Source organism: Nipponia nippon, unplaced genomic scaffold, assembly GCF_047370975.1.
Source record: "Nipponia nippon isolate SJK-2023a ecotype South Korea unplaced genomic scaffold, ASM4737097v1 scaffold_3, whole genome shotgun sequence".
NCBI classification, from domain to species: domain Eukaryota; kingdom Metazoa; phylum Chordata; class Aves; order Pelecaniformes; family Threskiornithidae; genus Nipponia; species Nipponia nippon.
The window spans coordinates 76,499,602-76,523,366 of NW_028262347.1; the positions used below are offsets into that span (position 1 = coordinate 76,499,602).

A 23,765-nucleotide genomic window follows, 5' to 3' on the forward strand; every position below is an offset into this window, starting at 1 on the left:
TTATTAACAAGGAAGCAACAAAAAAAGAAGTCATTTTAGCTACATTCTCAGCATTAGCATCAGCATTTCTGCCCTTGCCTCCCCTTAAAGTGAAGGACAACAGAACGAGCACCTCCTTGGCCCACAACTGGGGCCCCAAAGGTCAATGCACAAAAGCACATGAAGAAGCAGTGAGGAGGATTGTGGCATTTAGGACGACAGGAAACAGCCTCAAGCTACGCCAGGGAGGTTTAGATTGGATATCAGGAAAAATTTATTCACTGAAAGAGTTGTTAAGCATTGGAAGAGGCTGCCCAGGGAAGTGGTTGAGTCCCCAACCCTGGAGGTATTTAAAAGATGTGTAGATGTGGTGCTTAGGGACATGGTTTAGTGGTGGACTTGGCAGTGCTAGGTTAACAGTTGGACTCGGTGTTCTTTAAGGTCTTTTCCAACCTAAATGATTCTATGATTCTATGATTTCTCCTGCCTCCCTCTGTCCCCCCTCCAAATCCAAATCCCCATGCTCCAGGACACAAAGCTTCAGGAAACAGCAAAAGCTTTCATCTGGAACCAAACAGACAGGCAACAGGACAGAGAACCCAGCTGGCACAATGCCATTTGTCATTCACATCTGATTCCTGCAACTGGGTCACATACTAAACTCCCCATGTAGCCTGAAAATAACTTGTCAGACACACTGCAAGGTTCCCAAATGCAACAGCACGGAGCCACCGCTCTCCACTAGGCACTGGGGCTCTGGGGACAGACGAGAGGCCGCCAATACACAAATTGTCAGCTCTGGAGTCCCAGAACATTTTCTTCTCCTGCACAGAAATGCCAGCATGTGCTGTGGGTGCTACGTGCAGCGAAAAAACCCCACTCTGCTTTTTACGTACCTATTTCCCCCTCCCTCCACACTGCAGCCTGTTGAATCCTATAAGTCATTTCTAGCTTGGTGAACTGTAAAAGAGAAAGCAAATACAGGCTTGAGGGGACAGAGCCTTTGCTGTAGAGAAGGCAGGAAAGCGTATCTCTAATCTAACAATGAGCAAGCTTCAAGGCTACATGCATATTTTTAGTAAGAGGAGGAACTTCTACTACAATTTCACTTCTATATATTTAGAAATACATTTGTGCTTCTGTGGCGGATAAGCGGACATTTTAGACGCTTCATCAGCCAGTCCATTTATTTCACAAAACAAACACAGGAAATCTGGCTCTCTACCTTCCTCAGAAACTTCAAGTCCCACTCACAGAAACTACAAATACTACTCACCTGTCCCTGCTTTCAAGACACCACAAAAGGCACTGCTCAGCTGGACAAGATTTTGAAGAGGTTAGTGTCTCTGACAGCGCCTATAATTCTGTGTTCTGGCACTTCCTTTTTGTGAAAGGAAATGATGAAAGATGGAGTCTAAACATGTGACAATAACATGCAAATCAGGGAGGATGTGACACCATACATTCAGGTAATACGTTGGCTGAAAGAAGGGTCATGCAGCTGATGGGTCATTTGGCTGCGCTGTGAAGAACCCATCTAATCAGGAAGGAACCAGCAAAAAAAAGGAAAAAAAAAAAAGAAGGAAAGGCTTATCGCTACACTTTAAGCTTTATACTGTGGCAGGAAACTGCTTTGCTGTTTTCTACTCCTGTGCTAAGAATTCCCAGTGCTCACGCTGCTTGGGTGGCTGCCACAAGAACTGAGCTGAGAGTTTCATAGAGCTGCCTCCTCCCACCCCAAGACTTCAGTTCTGAATACTGCCTTGAACACACGCTCTCTCGACCAATTAATTCACTCATCCATGTGGGAATACTCCCTCTTACGCCGGGTACTTCATTGTACTTGACTTTGCCAAATTCAGGTGTCCCTCATTTTATGATAGAGTTCCCCCTTCTCCCTGTGCTCCATGGCGGCTGACCTTCCCTTGCAGAAGACACGTGGACACGTTCATAAAATATCACCTTTATCCATACAGCCACTAAGTTTAAGGTTTAGTGCCGTTTCTACTCAGTTGCCCGCAACAAATGTCAGGCCTAATGCTCTGTAGCTTCCCAGACCCCTCCCCAAATCCTTCCAAGCACTGCAGCACCACGGACGGACTCCTAAGATGCCAACACTGGGGAAGCTCTTTGGAAAGCACCTTAAGCTGTTCCCAGCCCTTTCATCGATGGAGCTCTTCAGGCCTCAGGTCAGGCTCCATCTAGTCACAGAATCACAGAAGTGATTGGAAGGCACCTCTGGAGATCATTTGACCAACCCCCCTGCTCCAAGCAGAGTCGCCTCGAGCTGGTTGCTCCGGACCATGTCCTCTTCGCTTCTGACCTTGTCCGAGGACAGAGACTCCACAGCCTCTCTGGGCAACCTGCTCCAGTGTTTCACCACCATTTCTTTCATTCTAATTTCCCCTATTTCAATTTGTGCCCATTCTGTCTCATCCCGTCACTGGATTCCACAGAGAAGAGTCTGGCTTGTCTTCTTTACCCCACCCATCTCCAATCAGGTCCTTACACACAGAAAGGAACAGGAAGACCCACCTCATTAACACGTGGCTCAGAGGCTGGTGCCAGCGGTGGAATTTGGGGTTTTTCAATCGTGGGGCAGTTTACATGGCACCAGGCCTGCTGGAGACAGATGGGGGTTCACCTGTCGCAAAGGGGGAAAAGGATTCTGGCTCAGGAGCTAGCAGGCCTCATTGCGAGAGCTTTAAACTAGATGCAAAGGGGCAAGGGGATAAGACCAGGCTTGCTAGGGATGAGCCTAGGGGTGGCATGCCTGTGTTGGAGAAGAGATCTATAGCCCAACTGAAGTGCATTTACACCAATGCACGCAGCATGGGCAATAAACAGGAGGTGCTGGAAGCCACTGCACGGCAGGAAAACTATGATGTGGTCGCCATCACGGAAACACGGTGGGATGACTCACACAACTGGAGTGCTGCAGTGGATGGCTACAAGCTCTTTAGAAGGGACAGGCAAGGAAGGAGACGTGGCGGGGTAGCCTTGTACGTTAGAGAGTGTTTTGACTGTCTAGAACTCAACGACGGTAATGATAAGGTTGAGTGCTTATGGGTAAAGATCAGGGGGAAGGCTAATAAGGCAGATATCCTGGTGGGAGTCTGTTATAGACCACCCAACCAGGATGAGGAAACAGGCGAAGTTTTCTACAAGCGATTGGCTGAAGTCTCCCAGTCTCTAGCCCTTGTTCTCATGGGAGACTTCAACTTACCAGGTATCTGCTGGAAATACAACACAGCAGAGAGGAAGCAGCCTAGGAGGTTCCTGGAGTGTGTGGGAGATAACGTCCTGACACAGCTGGTAAGCGAGCCAACCAGGGGAGGTGCCCCGTTGGACCTGCTGTTTACGAACAGAGAGGGCCTGGTGGGTGATGTGGTGGTCGGAGGCTGTCTTGGGCACAGCGACCATGACAAGATAGAGTTTTCGATTCTTGGAGAAGAAGTAAGGAAGCGGGTCAGCAAAACCGCTACCCTGAACTTTAGAAGGGCGGACTTTGGATTGTTTAGGAGTCTGGTTAACAGAGTCCCTTGGGAGGCAGTCCTGAAGGGCAAAGGAGTCCAGGAAGGCTGGATGTTATTCAAGAAGGAAGTCTCAAAGGCACGGGAGCAGGCCGTCCCTGTGTGCCACAAGTCGAGCAGGCAGGGGAGAAGACCGGCCTGGATGAACAGAGAGCTTTGGCTGGAACTCAAGAAAAAAGGAGAGCCTACCGCCTTTGGAAGAAGGGGCAGGTAACTCAGGAGGACTACAGGGATGTTGTGAGGTCATGCAGGGAGAAGATCAGAAAGGCAAAGGCCCAGCTAGAACTTAAACTGGCCACTGCTGTTAAAGATAACAAAAAATGTTTTTACAAATCTATCAGCGACAAAAGGAGGGCCAGGGAGAATCTCCCTCCTTTGTTGGATGCGGAGGGAAACTTTGCCACGGAGGGAAACTTTGCCACGGAGGATGAGGAGAAGGCTGAGGTACTTAATGCCTTCTTTGCCTCAGTCTTTAATAGTCAGACTGGTCATCCTTGGGGTTTTCAGGCCCCTGGGAGATAGGATGCAGAATGAAGCCCCAGTTGTCGAAGAAGTGGCAGTCACTGACCTGCTCTTCCACCTGGATGCTCACAAGTCCATGGGGCCAGATGGGATCCACCCAAGGATACTGAGGGAGCTGGCAGAGGAGCTGGCCAAGCCACTCTCCATTATTTATCAGCAGTCCTGGTCAACCGGGGAGGTCCCAGATGACTGGGAGTTAGCATCACACCCCTCTACAAGAAGGGTCAGAAGGAGGATCTAGGGAACTACAGGCCTGTCAGCCTGACCTCAGTGCTGGGCAGGGTCATGGAGCAGACCATCTTGAGTGCCATTACGCAGCACGTGCCGGACAACCAGGGGATCAGGCTCAGCCAGCATGGGTTTATGAAAGGGAGGTCCTGCTTCACTAATCTGGTCTTCTATGACAAGGTGACCTGCTTAGTGGATGAGGGGACAGGCAAGGAAGGAGATGTGGCGGGGTAGCCTTTGACACTGTCTCCCACAGCATTCTCCTGGAGAAGCTGGCTGCTCACAGCTTGGATAAGCGCACTCTGCGCTGGGTTAAAAACTGGTTGGATGGCCGAGCCCAGAGAGTGGTGGTGAATGGAGTCAAATCCAGTTGGCGGCCGGTCACGAGTGGTGTTCCCCAGGGCTCAGTGTTGGGGCCAGTCCTGTTCAACATCTTCATTGATGATCTGGATGAGGGGATTGAGAGCACCCTCAGTACGTTTGCAGATGACACCAAGCTGGGTGGAAGTGTCGATCTGCTGGAGGGCAGGAAGGCCCTACAGAGGGACCTGGACAGGCTGGATCATTGGGCCAGGGCCAATCGTATGAGATTCAACAAGGCTAAGTCCCGGGTCTTGCACTTGGGTCACAACAACCCCATGCAATGCTACAGGCTGGGGGAGGAGTGGCTGGAGAGCTGCCTGGCAGAAAAGGACCTGGGGGTGTTGGTTGACAGCCACCTGAACATGAGCCAGCAGTGTGCCCAGGTGGCCAAGAAGGCCAATGGCATCCTGGCTTGTATCAGGAATAGTGTAGCCAGCAGGACCAGGGAGGTGATCGTCCCCCCGTACTTGGCACTGGTGAGGCTGCACCCCGAATACTGTGTTCAGTTTTGGGCCCCTCACTACAAGAAGGACATCGAGGTGCTGGAGCGTGTCCAGAGAAGGGCAACGAAGTTGGTGAAGGGTCTAGAGCACAAGTCTTATGAGGAGCGGCTGAGGGAGCTGGGGTTGTTTATAGCCTGGAGAAGAGGAGGCTGAGGGAAGACCTTATTGCTCTCTACAACTACCTGAAAGGAGGTTGTAGCAAGGTGGGGGTCGGTCTCTTCTCCCAAGTAACAAGGGATAGGACGGGAGGAAACGGCCTCAAGTTGTGCCAGGGGAGGTTTAGGTTGGATATTAGGAAAAACTTCTTCACTGAAAGGGTAGTCAGGCACTGGAACAGGCTGCCCGGGGCAGTGGTTGAGTCTCCATCCCTGGAGGTATTTAAAAGACGGGTAGGCGTGGTACTCGAGGACATGGTTCAGTGGTGGACTTGGCAGTGTTAGGTTAACGGTTGGACTCGATGATCTTAAGGGTCTTTTCCAACCTTAACGATTCTATGATTCTATGATTTGAAAAGACACCCCCCAAGCCTGCTCTTCTCCAAGGAAAATGATCAGAGTTCTTTCAGCCTCTCTTCGTATAGCGCGTGCTCCAGTCCCATCTCATCTTACTGGTCCTCCTCGGCACTTGCCCCAGTATGTCTATGTCTCCCTTTTACTGGGGAGCCCAGAACCAGCACTCCAGATGCATCTTACCCGTGCTGAGTAGCAGGGAAGGATTGCTTCCCTTGACCTTGCAGGCGATGCTCTACCTAATGCAGCCCAGCAGGCTGTTGGCCTTCTTTGCCACAAGGGCACACTGCCAGCTCCTGGTCAACTTCTTGTCCACAGGACCATCAGGTCCTTTCCTGCTGAGATGCTTTCCAGCTGGTCAGCCCATGTCCTTCTCTCTTCAAGTCTGTCCCTGCATTGGCTCTGCCCAGGTTTGCTGGGAGCCACAGTAGGCTTTATCTCACCTAACGTTAACAGTCCACGGTATAGGCACCTGTCCGGCTCCCATTACAGGCAGTGATGCCTGCAGTCGCTTCTCTGCTTGTGTAATCTGCATTAGGGTTAGATGAATGCGTAATCCATTCACTAGATCCCCAGTGGCAATCATAAGATGCCACTGGGCACACTGGTCCTAGTCCTGGACCTGGTCACTGGTCCTTCTGCTGATGTGGACGTGTCTGACCCTGTTCTTCCAAAATGCGTTCAGTACTCCAATGAAAGGAAGGTAATGCTTCTCCTCCCCATACCAATGCAGAAACAGGCAGATGCTGAGACCCTCCGAGAGTGTGACGAGGACTCGTTAGATACTCACATGCCACAAGAATTTCTCCACAGAGCAAGAAACCTACTAGTGCATGTTTTCTGACAATACATGATTTCCAAAGTACTGCATAGCATTTCACGTAATTTTCATGACCTTGCTTGCTAAATTTAAAAGCCTGGCTAACCAATGCAGTGCTGGAAATACGCAAAGAAAAAAAAAAAAAAAACCAAAGCAAAAACCCCAGTCCACACAAACACTGTAAAATGTACACAGACACCCTACTGCATACGGTAAAGGCTGACATTTAAACGATAGCAAGTTTCCTTTCTTCCAAGCACAAAAAGGATAAAACGTAGTACAAAGGGAAGAGACATGGAAGACCTTGTAACTCCTCTGTGCAAGGACTTCACCCAAGCCGATGCTGCTGGATCAGCACATGCTCACGTCTACTCTTGGTGCCCCTAAGGGCTTCTGGAGCACCCTGCAGGGAGCAAAGGGGTTCCTGCCCTACATGACTGTAAATGTGCTTCACTGGTATTCTCCTTGGTAGCAAAACCACGGACAACAAAAAAATGCAAACAACCAAAACTGGATGACAACTGGGTGACTGGGTGATGGTACAACACGAGTTGTACATGAAGCCGACCAAGCACCACCAGTCTCTGCAATCCTCTGTTTTTCAAATTGCAACAGCAGATACTCACAAGTCCCTGAAACCTGGCAAATCATTCCTAACAGGAAAAAATGTACACTGTTGAACAACGTTATTATAGAACATCATCAGATCTTTGTGACAGTTCAAGTGGTCATAAAAAATGGCAAGAAATAAACTGTACAAATTCTTTAAGGGCATCCATTTAGATATGTCAGAGAATGAAACGTTGCATTCTCAGTTCACACTGAAAGCAATTAGAATTGCTTTTACATCATTACATTAAAGCTGCATAATTCTCAGATTATGACTTCTGTTGAAGTGCTCAAACCTCCAGGCCTAGACCTTAGCACAACCTGAGCAGGATCAGATTCTGGGGAAGCATAGGAGAGTTGCAGCTCTTAGTGTGGGACCCAGTGCTAGAGGCATCGAGACTGGGGCAGGGCTGGAGAGTCTGGTACAGCCGAGATCAGCCAGAATATGTCACGAACATCCAAATCTAGCTTCACAGGCTAAATGAAAGTATACCGCGGTATACCTTCCCTTCTTTCTTTGCCTTATTACTGCTAGTCTTTGTTGCACAATTTTAGTGCAATTTCAACTACCTTTTGCCATTAAACTATTCAAAAATCTACATTTATGGTGCATCAAGTAGAAACACAGCAACATAGCTCTCATCAGCCTGAAAAGTGATTGCACCAGTTCCAGTTGTCTTAGGAGAACGAGTCAAGTACCATTAAGTTTAGTGATGTCCCTTCAAGTAAGTATGTGGACATATGAACAGAAAAACACTGGAGGGTGTGTGTAAATTTGCTACGAATTCAGTAACAAAAACTGAAGAGAGGAAAACTGGAGAGGAAAAAGGTCCAGCAAAGTGCTGCTGCATCCCTAGGTAGCTGCTAGGGGTCTTGAACAGTATCACTGATCACAAGCAGCCTGATAGGAGTATTTTTGGGACCCACCAGAAAACAGCTGAAGATCTCCATTTTCCCCAGATTTATATTTACAACAAGAGTAGAAGAGGTAAGGTTTGACAATACCAACATTCAGTGGGTGACTAATCAGTCTGTTCGGCATGGAAGAGCAGAGTGGTGCCAAACAGGGAGGAACCCACCAGCTAATTCCCCTAGTAGTTAGGGGAATTAGTATTTAGCATTTTAGCAACAGCTTTAGAGCTCCTCCTTCTGACCCTAGAGAGAATGGCAGACCAAGCATGTGCGAACATTTGGGGCGAGATGAGAGTAAGTATTGTAATTGTAATGGGTGTATTAGACCAAGCCATAAGATAATGCAGCTATATACAGAGGACGCTTCAGGTACCTGTCTCTTAACTGCGTCTTTTGTACTTCACCTGTCCAGAGCGAACCCTGCAATATCCAATTTCACTTACACGTTTTTTTCGAAGTAAGTTTTCTCCTGAAATAAAAGAAAGAAAAGTGAAAATACCCACTCGTATAGCTCTAATGCAGTGCTGGATAGACACTCCGTGGGGTAAGAAGAATTAAAAGCAAGCCACAGCAAAGAGACAAAGGATATCAGCAAGTCTCTGCAAAAAATCAACAGATGGTGGGGAGAAATGATATGGCTGTTTTTATAGCTGTTGATTCCCAAATCACTGTACAGAATGTGGCCAGAGATGTGATGGCACCTTACTGAAGATATCCAGAAAAAAATATACAGACTCTGTTATTTGCAACAGAGAGAGCCAATGGTGTATGTAAGTAATGGCCACAAACAGAAAATCACGTAGCCAGTCATGGCAACGTCATTCAGCTTCAATTCAGCTTCTGTCTCCCTAAATACAATAATCAGTAGCCTGAGATTAGTGGAAAATGATCAGTAATGCTGATAGAGTAGGAAATTTGTTGAACGAATTAAGATAGAGCTGTAACAGCTTCCAAAAAACCAGGCATGCTCAATTTCAGTTAAGTGAGCTTGCTCAATAGCTTCATCAAATGTAAAAAAACGCTAGCAGAAGCTGTTATTTTCTCAGACAGTAAGTCTGACAGGATTAGCTTGCAGCCAGTGACAGTGCTATTTGAGAATGGTGGCATATGAACTCGTAACAAAGCGGTCCTTCTAATGTTACCAGTGCTCTTAGCTACAGCCACAACCTAAGTTGCTTGCTGAGCAAGCTCAGAGGCAGTGCAGGGGTGCACCAGAACAGTGCATGCAAGCACTAACCCCTGAGCCAATCCTTGCAGCAGGAAAAGACCAAGTTGAGATATAAGTGTTGCCACTAAGAAGACTCTGAACCCCACTGATGGCTGCCAGACCCTAATACCAAGCGTAGCGATGGCTCAGTATCAAAGATACCCAGCCACCGAGGAGGGGACTGCAGCCCAGAGCCCAGTGCTGTGCCACTCAGCTCTCCCTTCCCCCAGGAATAAAGACTTCTACCAGGACTGAGAAGTACTAGACTTGTGGTTTCTATCAGACCACCACTGAGGGGCAGGGCAAGGAAACAGCTCATTATTTGTTCATCCTCACCTGAAATCACAAAGAATTAGCACTTCCTCAGCTTCACTCCTTGGGGTCTCTCCACACTACTCTTACGCACAAGAGAGCTGTTTCATGGAAAACCCAGTCTTAGACTCGGTGCGTTGTATTGTTTGGCTGCTTCTGAAAAACAGCAGGTAAACTTCCATTTCGAATACGTACAGATACAATAGGGACTGATGGACTGACAAGCAAACGCAGTTTAGTAGTAGTCACGAGGCTAACGTACCACCGGAGGTCTGTCTCCTTTTATGACAAGAGCGATTACACCGTTATCGGAGCGAGTACGTGGCAAGGCAGAACGTGCCATGCTGTGTGGCATGGAGCACCTGAGTCACGGCCAGGAGCGCGTGAGGCAGGCACAGCAACGCGCTTGTTAGTGCCGGCAGCAGGGACAAACCTCTGCTCACAAGTGTGCAGCAGGAGTTCAAGACCAAAAGACACAAGCTGGCACCAGCTGGCGACCTGGCTGTTAGCAGCAGCCTCACGCAGTGACAAGGCTAAGAAACCAAGTCAGAGCTCAGTTTCAGACTCAACCTGGAGCTTTCTGTCCCTTGCTATTTTCATATCCTTCTGGACTTACGGGACTAGTTGGGGTTACTGGAAATGGACCAAAACCAGAGATTTGCAGTTCAAGTCTAATCCCTAGTTGTGAGCATTAGCTTTCACCTGGGCCTTAAAATTTCCTAGGAACCATGCCGAGTCCACATTTGGGTGATGGCCCAGCTGAAGTCATAGCAGCCCCCGCCCTGAAACGGCACAAGAGCTAACCTGGAACTCCCTGTGCCCAGCGTGGGACGAGCCTTTCCTGTCAACTGTTAGGTGCCGACCCCGTACATAGTCAGCTCTGCTGCTCGCTTCCGCAGCAGAAAGAGGCCACGTAGTTTATGCAGGCTTAGCTGGTGCCCTTGTCCTCAATTGCAGAGCTGCTCTCTCTAGTTTTTATTCCCGGCTTGGCTCAGCTCTGGTAATCGCAGCTTCTTTCTGCACCATCCCATGCCTATGGGGAGCAGCTGGAAACATCAGTTCCCAGCATCAGAAACAGCCAGAGAAGAGTGGACTGAGTGGGGTGTTGCTGAGCTAACTCAGGAATCGTGTGGGAAGGGAGGGATGGAAGGATCACATCGGAGGATGGACGGATGAAGCAGGGAGCACAACTTGCTCCAGCACTGCCGAAGGATCCTTCGGATCCCACAATGAAGTGACCACAAAGCAACACACCAGTGGATCACTCCACTGAGCACCTTGTCCATAACGGGACTGCTGCCCAAAAGGTCCGGGCCTACCTGCACTTTAGATCATACTCTGTAGTACTGGAAGGTGAAAATCGACGTGCCCATGATGTAGCGGGTAGGAAAGGACTGGGGAAAAGGTCTGCAGGAAACCATCTCTCATGGCTACAATAATCCAAACACATTCTGGTATGCACTAGCTCTTTTTTTCATCTCCTGCAAAGACATTATGAAGATGAGGATTAATACAAGGCAGAGAGGCTGCATTTCACTCACAGCACTGATACTGGCACAGCTACACAGATCCTATCTTTGCCTCAGAATCAACGTTCTCCCAAGAAAAACAGCACAAGGTGAAAAAAAGATCAAATGTGATTAAAACACAAGAAGGGGAAAAAAAAATCAAATATGAAGTGATAAATCAATCAGCATTTTCCACAGTCGAACCACAGGAGTTTAAGATATGCTGTATTTCCCTATAACACAGGTAGGGGTCAGAGACCCCTGAGAGATCAGACATCTCTGGTCAAGGGCTGCTTAGCCTCATAGCACCAGGACCAGCCCCAGCCACCAGAAAAAACACTGAGGAAATACCCTCTAATCACTGATCCAAGAAACGGCCTAAATTTCAGCAGGGCTACGCTGCAAGAGGAAGGGGCAGGATTTGGCCACATTAACATAACGCACGGGGACAGCTCTTGCCGACACGGCTGTAGCTGCACTGCTCTATACCACCCAAGGAGCCAAGGGCTGGGGAGGCAGGAGGAGGGAGGGACGCAGGCCCACAGGAGCACAAGATGCCTCTCCCAGAGATGCGTTATTCCTACCCAGCCCAGAAACAGGGGCAACAAGACACAGCCCATCCCAAATCCACTCCGTTCCCCCGGCACTGGCCAGAAGGGGGGACGCGGCCCCCAGCCGCTCAGAGCCTTCTGGAAGGTTCTGCCATGGCAGCACCATCACCTCAGCTGCTGCCCCTAGCCCGGCCGCAGCGACAGGGTGCTGCCCTAGCACATGCCTGTGGTCCATGGGGCCTGTGTGGCTCCGGCAGCTGAGGAGGGAGGGCCGGCCCACCCGCCCCATTTTCCATGGTTTAGAGAAGGCTGAGCAGCAGGAGGAGCTCGAGGAGGGACTGGCAAAATGCTCTCCTCCATGGGGGAAGATGGCGGCGGGGCCCCTGCTGCCATGCGGGTGCCCTCCTCAGCGCCTCTCCAGCCAAAGGCAACTCTGGAGGGCAGGCAGCACATCCTGACCCTCCCCATCAGCAGCTCGACTGTCCCCCACTGCCATCTCCTGCCCCGCTCCCCACAGCACATCCCCTTCCTCCTCACCCTCCTCCTCTCCATGACAGCCCTGGCCAGCCACGGCTCTCCCATGGCCCCGCCATGGCCAGGCAGGCTGCAGGAGCCTGCCAGCCCACAGGTGAGACCGCTCTGCCTTTTTCCTGCTTCCTCTTTGGTGTTCCTTCTCCAGCGTGGACTTATCCTCAGGCCACAATCCCTTCAGAGGTACACCTGCTGCGACACAGACATAACCATGGCCACAGATGCTTCGAGGTGTACCTGCTCTGGCATGGGCTTATCCACAGCCACAGACACTTTGGGGTGTCCTGCTCCTGCATGGACTCATCCACAGGTCACAGTCCCTCCGACTCGAGTTCACACTGGAGTTCCAGCCTGTCCAGTACAGCAGCACAAACAGCAGGGATGCCCTGGCCATCTGCCAGCCCAGGCGCATTGCCGTTGCTGTTATCAAAACGTTCCCAGGCACAGCAGTGCAAGATGATAAGCAGTACAGCGAGCAGCAAAAGCAGAAAAGCAGCCACTAACGAGCACTGGACTCCAATATGCAGTAAGGCAAGCAAGCCTCGTGGCAAGTACAGAAGCCTGCTGATTAATAGGTAAACAGCAATAACAGCTATAAATTCAATCTAGCATGTTCCCATCAAATCTGTCGTTATCTCAAACCCTTCAAGCCCCACGTTGGGTGCCAAAAAGGACTGTCGTGGTTTAACCCCAGCCGGCAACTAAGCCCCACACAGCCGCTCGCTCACTCCCCCCAGTGGGATGGGGGAGAGAATCAGAAGAGTAAAAGTGAGAAAACTCATGGGTTGAGATAAAGACAGTTTAATGGGTAAAGCAAAAGCCACACACGCAAGCAAAGCAAAACAAGGAATTCATTCACTGCTTCCCATGGGCAGGCAGGTATTCAGCCATCCCCAGGAAAGCAGGGCTCCATCACGCGTAACGATTACTTGGGAAGACAAACGCCATCACTCCGAATGTCCTCCCCTTCCTCCTTCTTCCCCCACCTTTATATGCTGAGCATGATGTCGTGTGGTGTGGAATATCCCTTCGGTCAGTTGGGGTCAGCTGTCCCAGCTGTGTCCCCTCCCAACTCCTTGTGCACCCCCAGCCTCCTCGCTGGTGGGGTGGGAAGCAGAAAAGGCCTCTCTGTAAGCACTGCTCAGCAACAACGAAAACGTCGCTGTATTATCAACGCTGTTTCCAGGAGAAATCCAAAACATAGCTCCATCCTAGCTACTATGAAGAAAATCAACTCTATCGCACCCAAACCAGCATACACATCCATGTGCTGATGTAAGTCCTACTAGGTTGGCAATACATGCACTCCCTTTGGGAACAGAGCTGCCCACAGGTATAGTTTGTAAGTGCAGTGGAACTCCTATGTAGTGAAGAAACAGCAAGTACAGAGTAATGGCAGAGAAAAAGACATTCAGACATACATCAAGGTATCATACCATTAGTGACTGATCATTTTTCCATATGAGAACCAGGGCAAGTTACCATATAAAGATGTCAGTATTTCACCATGGTACAACTGGTATCCAGTCTGAAACAAGAGTTATAAGAAATGCATGACAAGCTGCACATTTGAGCATCCTGCATCTTTGCACAGCCTGGTCTTCTTAAAGCAATTTTTTTATCCTCGCAGTCTCTCCCAAAAGTTCACCAGCCCTAAGAATCTTTAACTCCCGGGGAGTTTGGTCCTAATCTCCTCTAAACCGTGGCCTGTAGCACTGGCTGGCATTTATTCACATACTTAGAAACATTACACAGAGCAAGCCAAGGGTTCCGACAGCTGTTGAAACTACACGAGAGGCGTTTCAGGCCTGATACAATTGAGAGAACAACAATAGAGGAGGAACCGATAGGCACCAATGAACAAGTTCACCCATCCCTGCAGCATCAAGGGCTGCTGAAGGACAAGAGAGTCCAAACTCAGGCTCTGGTGTATAGCTGAAGCACGCAGGATCTGAGGCAGATATCGGAAAGGGTACAAAATCACTGAGATGGCACACAGAATACCTCCTCCGTGGGCTGGAAACGCACTCTGTGGAAGGGGAAAGAAGGCACTCAGTTTCTTTCAAGTTGGGGAACTTCCCTGCAGGCAAGGGCCCACAGGTCACATTACAGGCCCAGACTGCTCTTCAGAGTCCTTCTTCATCTTCGCGTACGTGGCAGGGCAGAACTGAGAATACAGCTGAGCCAGCAAAGCCTGGGATGTGATGTCTAGCCTTGTCCCGTGGCTCAGTTTGTTCCATAAGTGCACCGCGTACGTGTTCTTAAGAAGCTTGTGAAGCTCCGAGGAGCTGATTGTATCAAATAACTTCTTCCAGTCCTCCCAGCAAATAGGATAAAAGGCTTCTGGGGAAAGCGCATGCACCCCTTTGCAGGTCGTGTTCTTCTGGATAGTACTGATGGAGCACCACTTCTTGAAGGCATGCGTTAGGAGATGAGGGCCCTGGTGAGCCCAGATCCAGCCATTGTAGTTCTCCACAAATTCCTGCATGCAAAGCTTCATGAACTCATGCTTGGGTGTGAAGGACAGAAAGGCCCCATTCAGTACATCCTGAGACTGCATACCGAGGGCATTGGTGAGGTTGTTCAAGTTCTTAAGCACAATGAAATCGGTGTCCAGGTAGATGCCACCAAATTTCCACATGGTGGCAATCCTGCAGGCGTCAGACAGGACGGGTAAGAAATAAGGTTCCTTCTGATGCTCAGACTGCAAGTACCACTTTGCCAGAGGTGTCCCTGAGAAAAGCTCCTCCAAGTCCAGGGGCCGGATTTCCACGTTAGGGAAGCAGCTCAGCAACGAGAATGCCCAGTGGCTGGGTAATGAGACGTTACCATTTGCCAAGCCTTTCATGAGCACCACAATCCTTTTCCCAGGGTGCGTCCGGGCTGCTGACTCCACAGAGCACGTGAACAGGTAACTTGGGTTAGTTCGCTCCGAGGTCTCCACAAAAAACACATCCCCTAGGGAAGGAGGGGGCCCACCGGCAGTAGGATGGGGATGGTAAGGGAAAAACTGAGCACACCTGCTTTGTGCAGGCAAGCTGTAGAGCTGGCCCTCAGCATCCTCCCCAGTGCTCCAGTAGAACACAGCAGTGGCAAAGAACACAAATGAAATGGTGAGGATAAACAGAGCCTCCAGCCTGTGGCTCAGCACCACAGTGGTCAGTTTTGGCAGGCAGCTGGACATCCTGGGAGCCTGCTCTCCCAAGACAACCGTCGTGATCTGAAGGGGAGAAAAGAAGAAAAAGACACTGACAGTCAAGGCAGCAGACCACCAGCCTTGGGGCAGTGCCACGGCAGAAGAGAACTCTCCTTCCTTCACCTCAGGGCAGTATGCCTCAATTATGCCTTTTGGTCATTTCTGAAAGAGTCTCCTGGCTTGTCTGTAATGCAGTCACAGGGCATTCAGGTCAATGCACAGCTGAGGAGGAAGCAGCAAGGAGCATTGTGGCATTTCTCCTGCCTCCCTCTGTCCCCCCTCCAAATCGAAATCCCCATGCTCCAGGACACAAAGCTTCAGGAAACAGCAAAAGCTTTCATCTGGAACCAAACAGACAGGCAACAGGACAGAGAACCCAGCTGGCACAATGCCATTTGTCATTCACATCTGATTCCTGCAACTGGGTCACATACTAAACTCCCCATGTAGCCTGAAAATAACTTGTCAGACACACTGCAAGGTTCCCAAATGCAACAGCACGGAGCCACCGCTCTCCACTAGGCACTGGGGCTCTGGGGACAGACGAGAGGCCGCCAATACACAAATTGTCAGCTCTGGAGTCCCAGAACATTTTCTTCTCCTGCACAGAAATGCCAGCATGTGCTGTGGGTGCTACGTGCAGCGAAAATCCCCACTCTGCTTTTTACGTACCTATTTCCCCCTCCCTCCACACTGCAGCCTGTTGAATCCTATAAGTCATTTCTAGCTTGGTGAACTGTAAAAGAGAAAGCAAATACAGGCTTGAGGGGACAGAGTTCGTTCTTCCATGTAACAGACACAGGAAATCTGTCTCCCTACCTTCCTCTGAAATTGCAAGTCCCACTCACAGAAACTACAAATACTACTCACCTGTCCCTGCTTTCAAGACACCACAAAAGGCACTGCTCAGCTGGACAAGATTTTGAAGAAGTTAGTGTCTCTGACAGCGCCTATAACTCTATGGTCTGGCACTTCCTTTTTGTGAAAAAAAAAATGGTGAAAGGTGGAGTCTAAACACATGGAGATAACATGCAAATCAAGGAGGATGTGACACCATACATTCAGGTAATACGTTGGCTGAAAGAAGGGTCATGCAGCTGATGGGTCATTTAGCTGCGCTGTGAAGAACCCATCTAATCAGGAAGGAACCAGCAAAAAAAAGGAAAAAAAAAAAAAGAAGGAAAGGCTTATCGCTACACTTTAAGCTTTATACTGTGGCAGGAAACTGCTTTGCTGTTTTCTACTCCTGTGCTAAGAATTCCCAGTGCTCACGCTGCTTGGGTGGCTGCCACAAGAACTGAGCTGAGAGTTTCATAGAGCTGCCTCCTCCCACCCCAAGACTTCAGTTCTGAATACTGCCTTGAACACACGCTCTTTCAACCAATTAATTCACTCATCCATGTGGAAATACTCCCTCTTATGCCAGCACTCCAGATGTGTCTCACCCATGCTGAGTAGCAGGGAAGGATTGCTTCCCTTGACCTTGCAGGCGATGCTCTACCTAATGCAGCCCAGCAGGCTGTTGGCCTTCTTTGCCACAAGGGCACACTGCCAGCTCCTGGTCAACTTCTTGTCCACAGGACCATCAGGTCCTTTCCTGCTGAGATGCTTTCCAGCTGGTCAGCCCATGTCCTTCTCTCTTCAAGTCTGTCCCTGCATTGGCTCTGCCCAGGTTTGCTGGGAGCCACAGTAGGCTTTATCTCACCTAACGTTAACAGTCCACGGTATAGGCACCTGTCCGGCTCCCATTACAGGCAGTGATGCCTGCAGTCGCTTCTCTGCTTGTGTAATCTGCATTAGGGTTAGATGAATGCGTAATCCATTCACTAGATCCCCAGTGGCAATCATAAGATGCCACTGGGCACACTGGTCCTAGTCCTGGACCTGGTCACTGGTCCTTCTGCTGATGTGGACGTGTCTGACCCTGTTCTTCCAAAATGCGTTCAGTACTCCAATGAAAGGAAGGTAATGCTTCTCCTCCCCATACCAATGCAGAAACAGGCAGATGCTGAGACCCTCCGAGAGTGTGACGAGGACTCGTTAGATACTCACATGCCACAAGAATTTCTCCACAGAGCAAGAAACCTACTAGTGCATGTTTTCTGACAATACATGATTTCCAAAGTACTGCATAGCATTTCACGTAATTTTCATGACCTTGCTTGCTAAATTTAAAAGCCTGGCTAACCAATGCAGTGCTGGAAATACGCAAAGAAAAAAAAAAAAAAAACCAAAGCAAAAACCCCAGTCCACACAAACACTGTAAAATGTACACAGACACCCTACTGCATACGGTAAAGGCTGACATTTAAACGATAGCAAGTTTCCTTTCTTCCAAGCACAAAAAGGATAAAACGTAGTACAAAGGGAAGAGACATGGAAGACCTTGTAACTCCTCTGTGCAAGGACTTCACCCAAGCCGATGCTGCTGGATCAGCACATGCTCACGTCTACTCTTGGTGCCCCTAAGGGCTTCTGGAGCACCCTGCAGGGAGCAAAGGGGTTCCTGCCCTACATGACTGTAAATGTGCTTCACTGGTATTCTCCTTGGTAGCAAAACCACGGACAACAAAAAAATGCAAACAACCAAAACTGGATGACAACTGGGTGACTGGGTGATGGTACAACACGAGTTGTACATGAAGCCGACCAAGCACCACCAGTCTCTGCAATCCTCTGTTTTTCAAATTGCAACAGCAGATACTCACAAGTCCCTGAAACCTGGCAAATCATTCCTAACAGGAAAAAATGTACACTGTTGAACAACGTTATTATAGAACATCATCAGATCTTTGTGACAGTTCAAGTGGTCATAAAAAATGGCAAGAAATAAACTGTACAAATTCTTTAAGGGCATCCATTTAGATATGTCAGAGAATGAAACGTTGCATTCTCAGTTCACACTGAAAGCAATTAGAATTGCTTTTACATCATTACATTAAAGCTGCATAATTCTCAGATTATGACTTCTGTTGAAGTGCTCAAACCTCCAGGCCTAGACCTTAGCACAACCTGAGCAGGATCAGATTCTGGGGAAGCATAGGAGAGTTGCAGCTCTTAGTGTGGGACCCAGTGCTAGAGGCATCGAGACTGGGGCAGGGCTGGAGAGTCTGGTACAGCCGAGATCAGCCAGAATATGTCACGAACATCCAAATCTAGCTTCACAGGCTAAATGAAAGTATACCGCGGTATACCTTCCCTTCTTTCTTTGCCTTATTACTGCTAGTCTTTGTTGCACAATTTTAGTGCAATTTCAACTACCTTTTGCCATTAAACTATTCAAAAATCTACATTTATGGTGCATCAAGTAGAAACACAGCAACATAGCTCTCATCAGCCTGAAAAGTGATTGCACCAGTTCCAGTTGTCTTAGGAGAACGAGTCAAGTACCATTAAGTTTAGTGATGTCCCTTCAAGTAAGTATGTGGACATATGAACAGAAAAACACTGGAGGGTGTGTGTAAATTTGCTACGAATTCAGTAACAAAAACTGAAGAGAGGAAAACTGGAGAGGAAAAAGGTCCAGCAAAGTGCTGCTGCATCCCTAGGTAGCTGCTAGGGGTCTTGAACAGTATCACTGATCACAAGCAGCCTGATAGGAGTATTTTTGGGACCCACCAGAAAACAGCTGAAGATCTCCATTTTCCCCAGATTTATATTTACAACAAGAGTAGAAGAGGTAAGGTTTGACAATACCAACATTCAGTGGGTGACTAATCAGTCTGTTCGGCATGGAAGAGCAGAGTGGTGCCAAACAGGGAGGAACCCACCAGCTAATTCCCCTAGTAGTTAGGGGAATTAGTATTTAGCATTTTAGCAACAGCTTTAGAGCTCCTCCTTCTGACCCTAGAGAGAATGGCAGACCAAGCATGTGCGAACATTTGGGGCGAGATGAGAGTAAGTATTGTAATTGTAATGGGTGTATTAGACCAAGCCATAAGATAATGCAGCTATATACAGAGGACGCTTCAGGTACCTGTCTCTTAACTGCGTCTTTTGTACTTCACCTGTCCAGAGCGAACCCTGCAATATCCAATTTCACTTACACGTTTTTTTCGAAGTAAGTTTTCTCCTGAAATAAAAGAAAGAAAAGTGAAAATACCCACTCGTATAGCTCTAATGCAGTGCTGGATAGACACTCCGTGGGGTAAGAAGAATTAAAAGCAAGCCACAGCAAAGAGACAAAGGATATCAGCAAGTCTCTGCAAAAAATCAACAGATGGTGGGGAGAAATGATATGGCTGTTTTTATAGCTGTTGATTCCCAAATCACTGTACAGAATGTGGCCAGAGATGTGATGGCACCTTACTGAAGATATCCAGAAAAAAATATACAGACTCTGTTATTTGCAACAGAGAGAGCCAATGGTGTATGTAAGTAATGGCCACAAACAGAAAATCACGTAGCCAGTCATGGCAACGTCATTCAGCTTCAATTCAGCTTCTGTCTCCCTAAATACAATAATCAGTAGCCTGAGATTAGTGGAAAATGATCAGTAATGCTGATAGAGTAGGAAATTTGTTGAACGAATTAAGATAGAGCTGTAACAGCTTCCAAAAACCAGGCATGCTCAATTTCAGTTAAGTGAGCTTGCTCAATAGCTTCATCAAATGTAAAAAAACGCTAGCAGAAGCTGTTATTTTCTCAGACAGTAAGTCTGACAGGATTAGCTTGCAGCCAGTGACAGTGCTATTTGAGAATGGTGGCATATGAACTCGTAACAAAGCGGTCCTTCTAATGTTACCAGTGCTCTTAGCTACAGCCACAACCTAAGTTGCTTGCTGAGCAAGCTCAGAGGCAGTGCAGGGGTGCACCAGAACAGTGCATGCAAGCACTAACCCCTGAGCCAATCCTTGCAGCAGGAAAAGACCAAGTTGAGATATAAGTGTTGCCACTAAGAAGACTCTGAACCCCACTGATGGCTGCCAGACCCTAATACCAAGCGTAGCGATGGCTCAGTATCAAAGATACCCAGCCACCGAGGAGGGGACTGCAGCCCAGAGCCCAGTGCTGTGCCACTCAGCTCTCCCTTCCCCCAGGAATAAAGACTTCTACCAGGACTGAGAAGTACTAGACTTGTGGTTTCTATCAGACCACCACTGAGGGGCAGGGCAAGGAAACAGCTCATTATTTGTTCATCCTCACCTGAAATCACAAAGAATTAGCACTTCCTCAGCTTCACTCCTTGGGGTCTCTCCACACTACTCTTACGCACAAGAGAGCTGTTTCATGGAAAACCCAGTCTTAGACTCGGTGCGTTGTATTGTTTGGCTGCTTCTGAAAAACAGCAGGTAAACTTCCATTTCGAATACGTACAGATACAATAGGGACTGATGGACTGACAAGCAAACGCAGTTTAGTAGTAGTCACGAGGCTAACGTACCACCGGAGGTCTGTCTCCTTTTATGACAAGAGCGATTACACCGTTATCGGAGCGAGTACGTGGCAAGGCAGAACGTGCCATGCTGTGTGGCATGGAGCACCTGAGTCACGGCCAGGAGCGCGTGAGGCAGGCACAGCAACGCGCTTGTTAGTGCCGGCAGCAGGGACAAACCTCTGCTCACAAGTGTGCAGCAGGAGTTCAAGACCAAAAGACACAAGCTGGCACCAGCTGGCGACCTGGCTGTTAGCAGCAGCCTCACGCAGTGACAAGGCTAAGAAACCAAGTCAGAGCTCAGTTTCAGACTCAACCTGGAGCTTTCTGTCCCTTGCTATTTTCATATCCTTCTGGACTTACGGGACTAGTTGGGGTTACTGGAAATGGACCAAAACCAGAGATTTGCAGTTCAAGTCTAATCCCTAGTTGTGAGCATTAGCTTTCACCTGGGCCTTAAAATTTCCTAGGAACCATGCCGAGTCCACATTTGGGTGATGGCCCAGCTGAAGTCATAGCAGCCCCCGCCCTGAAACGGCACAAGAGCTAACCTGGAACTCCCTGTGCCCAGCGTGGGACGAGCCTTTCCTGTCAACTGTTAGGTGCCGACCCCGTACATAGTCAGCTCTGCTGCTCGCTTCCGCAGCAGAAAGAGGCCACGTAGTTTATGCAGGCTTAGCTGGTGCCCTTGTCCTCAATTGCAGAGCTGCTCTCTCTAGTTTTTATTCCCGGCTTGGCTCAGCTCTGGTAATCGCAGCTTCTTTCTGCACCATCCCATGCCTATGGGGAGCAGCTGGAAACATCAGTTCCCAGCATCAGAAACAGCCAGAGAAGAGTGGACTGAGTGGGGTGTTGCTGAGCTAACTCAGGAATCGTGTGGGAAGGGAGGGATGGAAGGATCACATCGGAGGATGGACGGATGAAGCAGGGAGCACAACTTGCTCCAGCACTGCCGAAGGATCCTTCGGATCCCACAATGAAGTGACCACAAAGCAACACACCAGTGGATCACTCCACTGAGCACCTTGTCCATAACGGGACTGCTGCCCAAAAGGTCCGGGCCTACCTGCACTTTAGATCATACTCTGTAGTACTGGAAGGTGAAAATCGACGTGCCCATGATGTAGCGGGTAGGAAAGGACTGGGGAAAAGGTCTGCAGGAAACCATCTCTCATGGCTACAATAATCCAAACACATTCTGGTATGCACTAGCTCTTTTTTTCATCTCCTGCAAAGACATTATGAAGATGAGGATTAATACAAGGCAGAGAGGCTGCATTTCACTCACAGCACTGATACTGGCACAGCTACACAGATCCTATCTTTGCCTCAGAATCAACGTTCTCCCAAGAAAAACAGCACAAGGTGAAAAAAAGATCAAATGTGATTAAAACACAAGAAGGGGAAAAAAAAAATCAAATATGAAGTGATAAATCAATCAGCATTTTCCACAGTCGAACCACAGGAGTTTAAGATATGCTGTATTTCCCTATAACACAGGTAGGGGTCAGAGACCCCTGAGAGATCAGACATCTCTGGTCAAGGGCTGCTTAGCCTCATAGCACCAGGACCAGCCCCAGCCACCAGAAAAAACACTGAGGAAATACCCTCTAATCACTGATCCAAGAAACGGCCTAAATTTCAGCAGGGCTACGCTGCAAGAGGAAGGGGCAGGATTTGGCCACATTAACATAACGCACGGGGACAGCTCTTGCCGACACGGCTGTAGCTGCACTGCTCTATACCACCCAAGGAGCCAAGGGCTGGGGAGGCAGGAGGAGGGAGGGACGCAGGCCCACAGGAGCACAAGATGCCTCTCCCAGAGATGCGTTATTCCTACCCAGCCCAGAAACAGGGGCAACAAGACACAGCCCATCCCAAATCCACTCCGTTCCCCCGGCACTGGCCAGAAGGGGGGACGCGGCCCCCAGCCGCTCAGAGCCTTCTGGAAGGTTCTGCCATGGCAGCACCATCACCTCAGCTGCTGCCCCTAGCCCGGCCGCAGCGACAGGGTGCTGCCCTAGCACATGCCTGTGGTCCATGGGGCCTGTGTGGCTCCGGCAGCTGAGGAGGGAGGGCCGGCCCACCCGCCCCATTTTCCATGGTTTAGAGAAGGCTGAGCAGCAGGAGGAGCTCGAGGAGGGACTGGCAAAATGCTCTCCTCCATGGGGGAAGATGGCGGCGGGGCCCCTGCTGCCATGCGGGTGCCCTCCTCAGCGCCTCTCCAGCCAAAGGCAACTCTGGAGGGCAGGCAGCACATCCTGACCCTCCCCATCAGCAGCTCGACTGTCCCCCACTGCCATCTCCTGCCCCGCTCCCCACAGCACATCCCCTTCCTCCTCACCCTCCTCCTCTCCATGACAGCCCTGGCCAGCCACGGCTCTCCCATGGCCCCGCCATGGCCAGGCAGGCTGCAGGAGCCTGCCAGCCCACAGGTGAGACCGCTCTGCCTTTTTCCTGCTTCCTCTTTGGTGTTCCTTCTCCAGCGTGGACTTATCCTCAGGCCACAATCCCTTCAGAGGTACACCTGCTGCGACACAGACATAACCATGGCCACAGATGCTTCGAGGTGTACCTGCTCTGGCATGGGCTTATCCACAGCCACAGACACTTTGGGGTGTCCTGCTCCTGCATGGACTCATCCACAGGTCACAGTCCCTCCGACTCGAGTTCACACTGGAGTTCCAGCCTGTCCAGTACAGCAGCACAAACAGCAGGGATGCCCTGGCCATCTGCCAGCCCAGGCGCATTGCCGTTGCTGTTATCAAAACGTTCCCAGGCACAGCAGTGCAAGATGATAAGCAGTACAGCGAGCAGCAAAAGCAGAAAAGCAGCCACTAACGAGCACTGGACTCCAATATGCAGTAAGGCAAGCAAGCCTCGTGGCAAGTACAGAAGCCTGCTGATTAATAGGTAAACAGCAATAACAGCTATAAATTCAATCTAGCATGTTCCCATCAAATCTGTCGTTATCTCAAACCCTTCAAGCCCCACGTTGGGTGCCAAAAAGGACTGTCGTGGTTTAACCCCAGCCGGCAACTAAGCCCCACACAGCCGCTCGCTCACTCCCCCCAGTGGGATGGGGGAGAGAATCAGAAGAGTAAAAGT

At 49.4% G+C, this 23,765-nt stretch overlaps 2 protein-coding genes across 15 annotated transcripts in view; both read right to left on the minus strand.

The window, feature by feature from the left end:
• LOC104021556 (lactosylceramide 4-alpha-galactosyltransferase-like) overlaps nt 1-23,765 on the minus strand; it is a 73,429-nt gene that overhangs the window by 22,991 nt on the left and 26,673 nt on the right. The window contains exons 1-2 of one of the 11 annotated variants that reach the window (XM_087764741.1): nt 14,092-14,135; nt 13,524-13,615 (exon numbers count right to left, since the gene is read on the minus strand). The exons of 4 other annotated variants lie outside the window; for them this stretch is intronic. In XM_087764741.1, coding sequence (XP_087620867.1) covers nt 13,524-13,526 — 3 coding nt within the window. In that variant the 5' untranslated portion in view covers nt 13,527-13,615; nt 14,092-14,135. Of the gene's footprint in view, nt 1-875; nt 940-1,255; nt 1,375-10,816; nt 10,947-12,093; nt 12,271-12,324; nt 13,057-13,523; nt 13,616-14,091; nt 14,186-23,765 lie in introns of those variants that run through there. 6 more of the 11 variants (XM_087764747.1, XR_015706346.1, XM_087764746.1 and 3 more) reach the window with 6 other exon arrangements.
• Nucleotides 9,566-23,259, minus strand: LOC148054709 (lactosylceramide 4-alpha-galactosyltransferase-like). 4 transcript variants are annotated; one of them, XM_087764754.1, is made up of 4 exons: nt 23,233-23,259; nt 14,092-15,307; nt 13,524-13,615; nt 9,613-9,653 (listed from the first exon to the last, which is right to left on the minus strand). In XM_087764754.1, the coding sequence occupies exons 1-2, from the start codon at nt 23,242-23,244 to the stop codon at nt 14,189-14,191; spliced, it is 1,131 nt and encodes a 376-aa protein (XP_087620880.1). In that variant the 5' UTR covers nt 23,245-23,259; the 3' UTR covers nt 9,613-9,653; nt 13,524-13,615; nt 14,092-14,188. The 4 variants fall into 4 exon arrangements, with proteins under 4 accessions (XP_087620881.1, XP_087620880.1, XP_087620882.1 ...); XM_087764755.1 differs by lacking the exon at nt 13,524-13,615 and having other exon boundaries at nt 9,566-9,653; XM_087764756.1 differs by lacking the exons at nt 9,613-9,653; nt 23,233-23,259 and adding an exon at nt 16,154-16,258.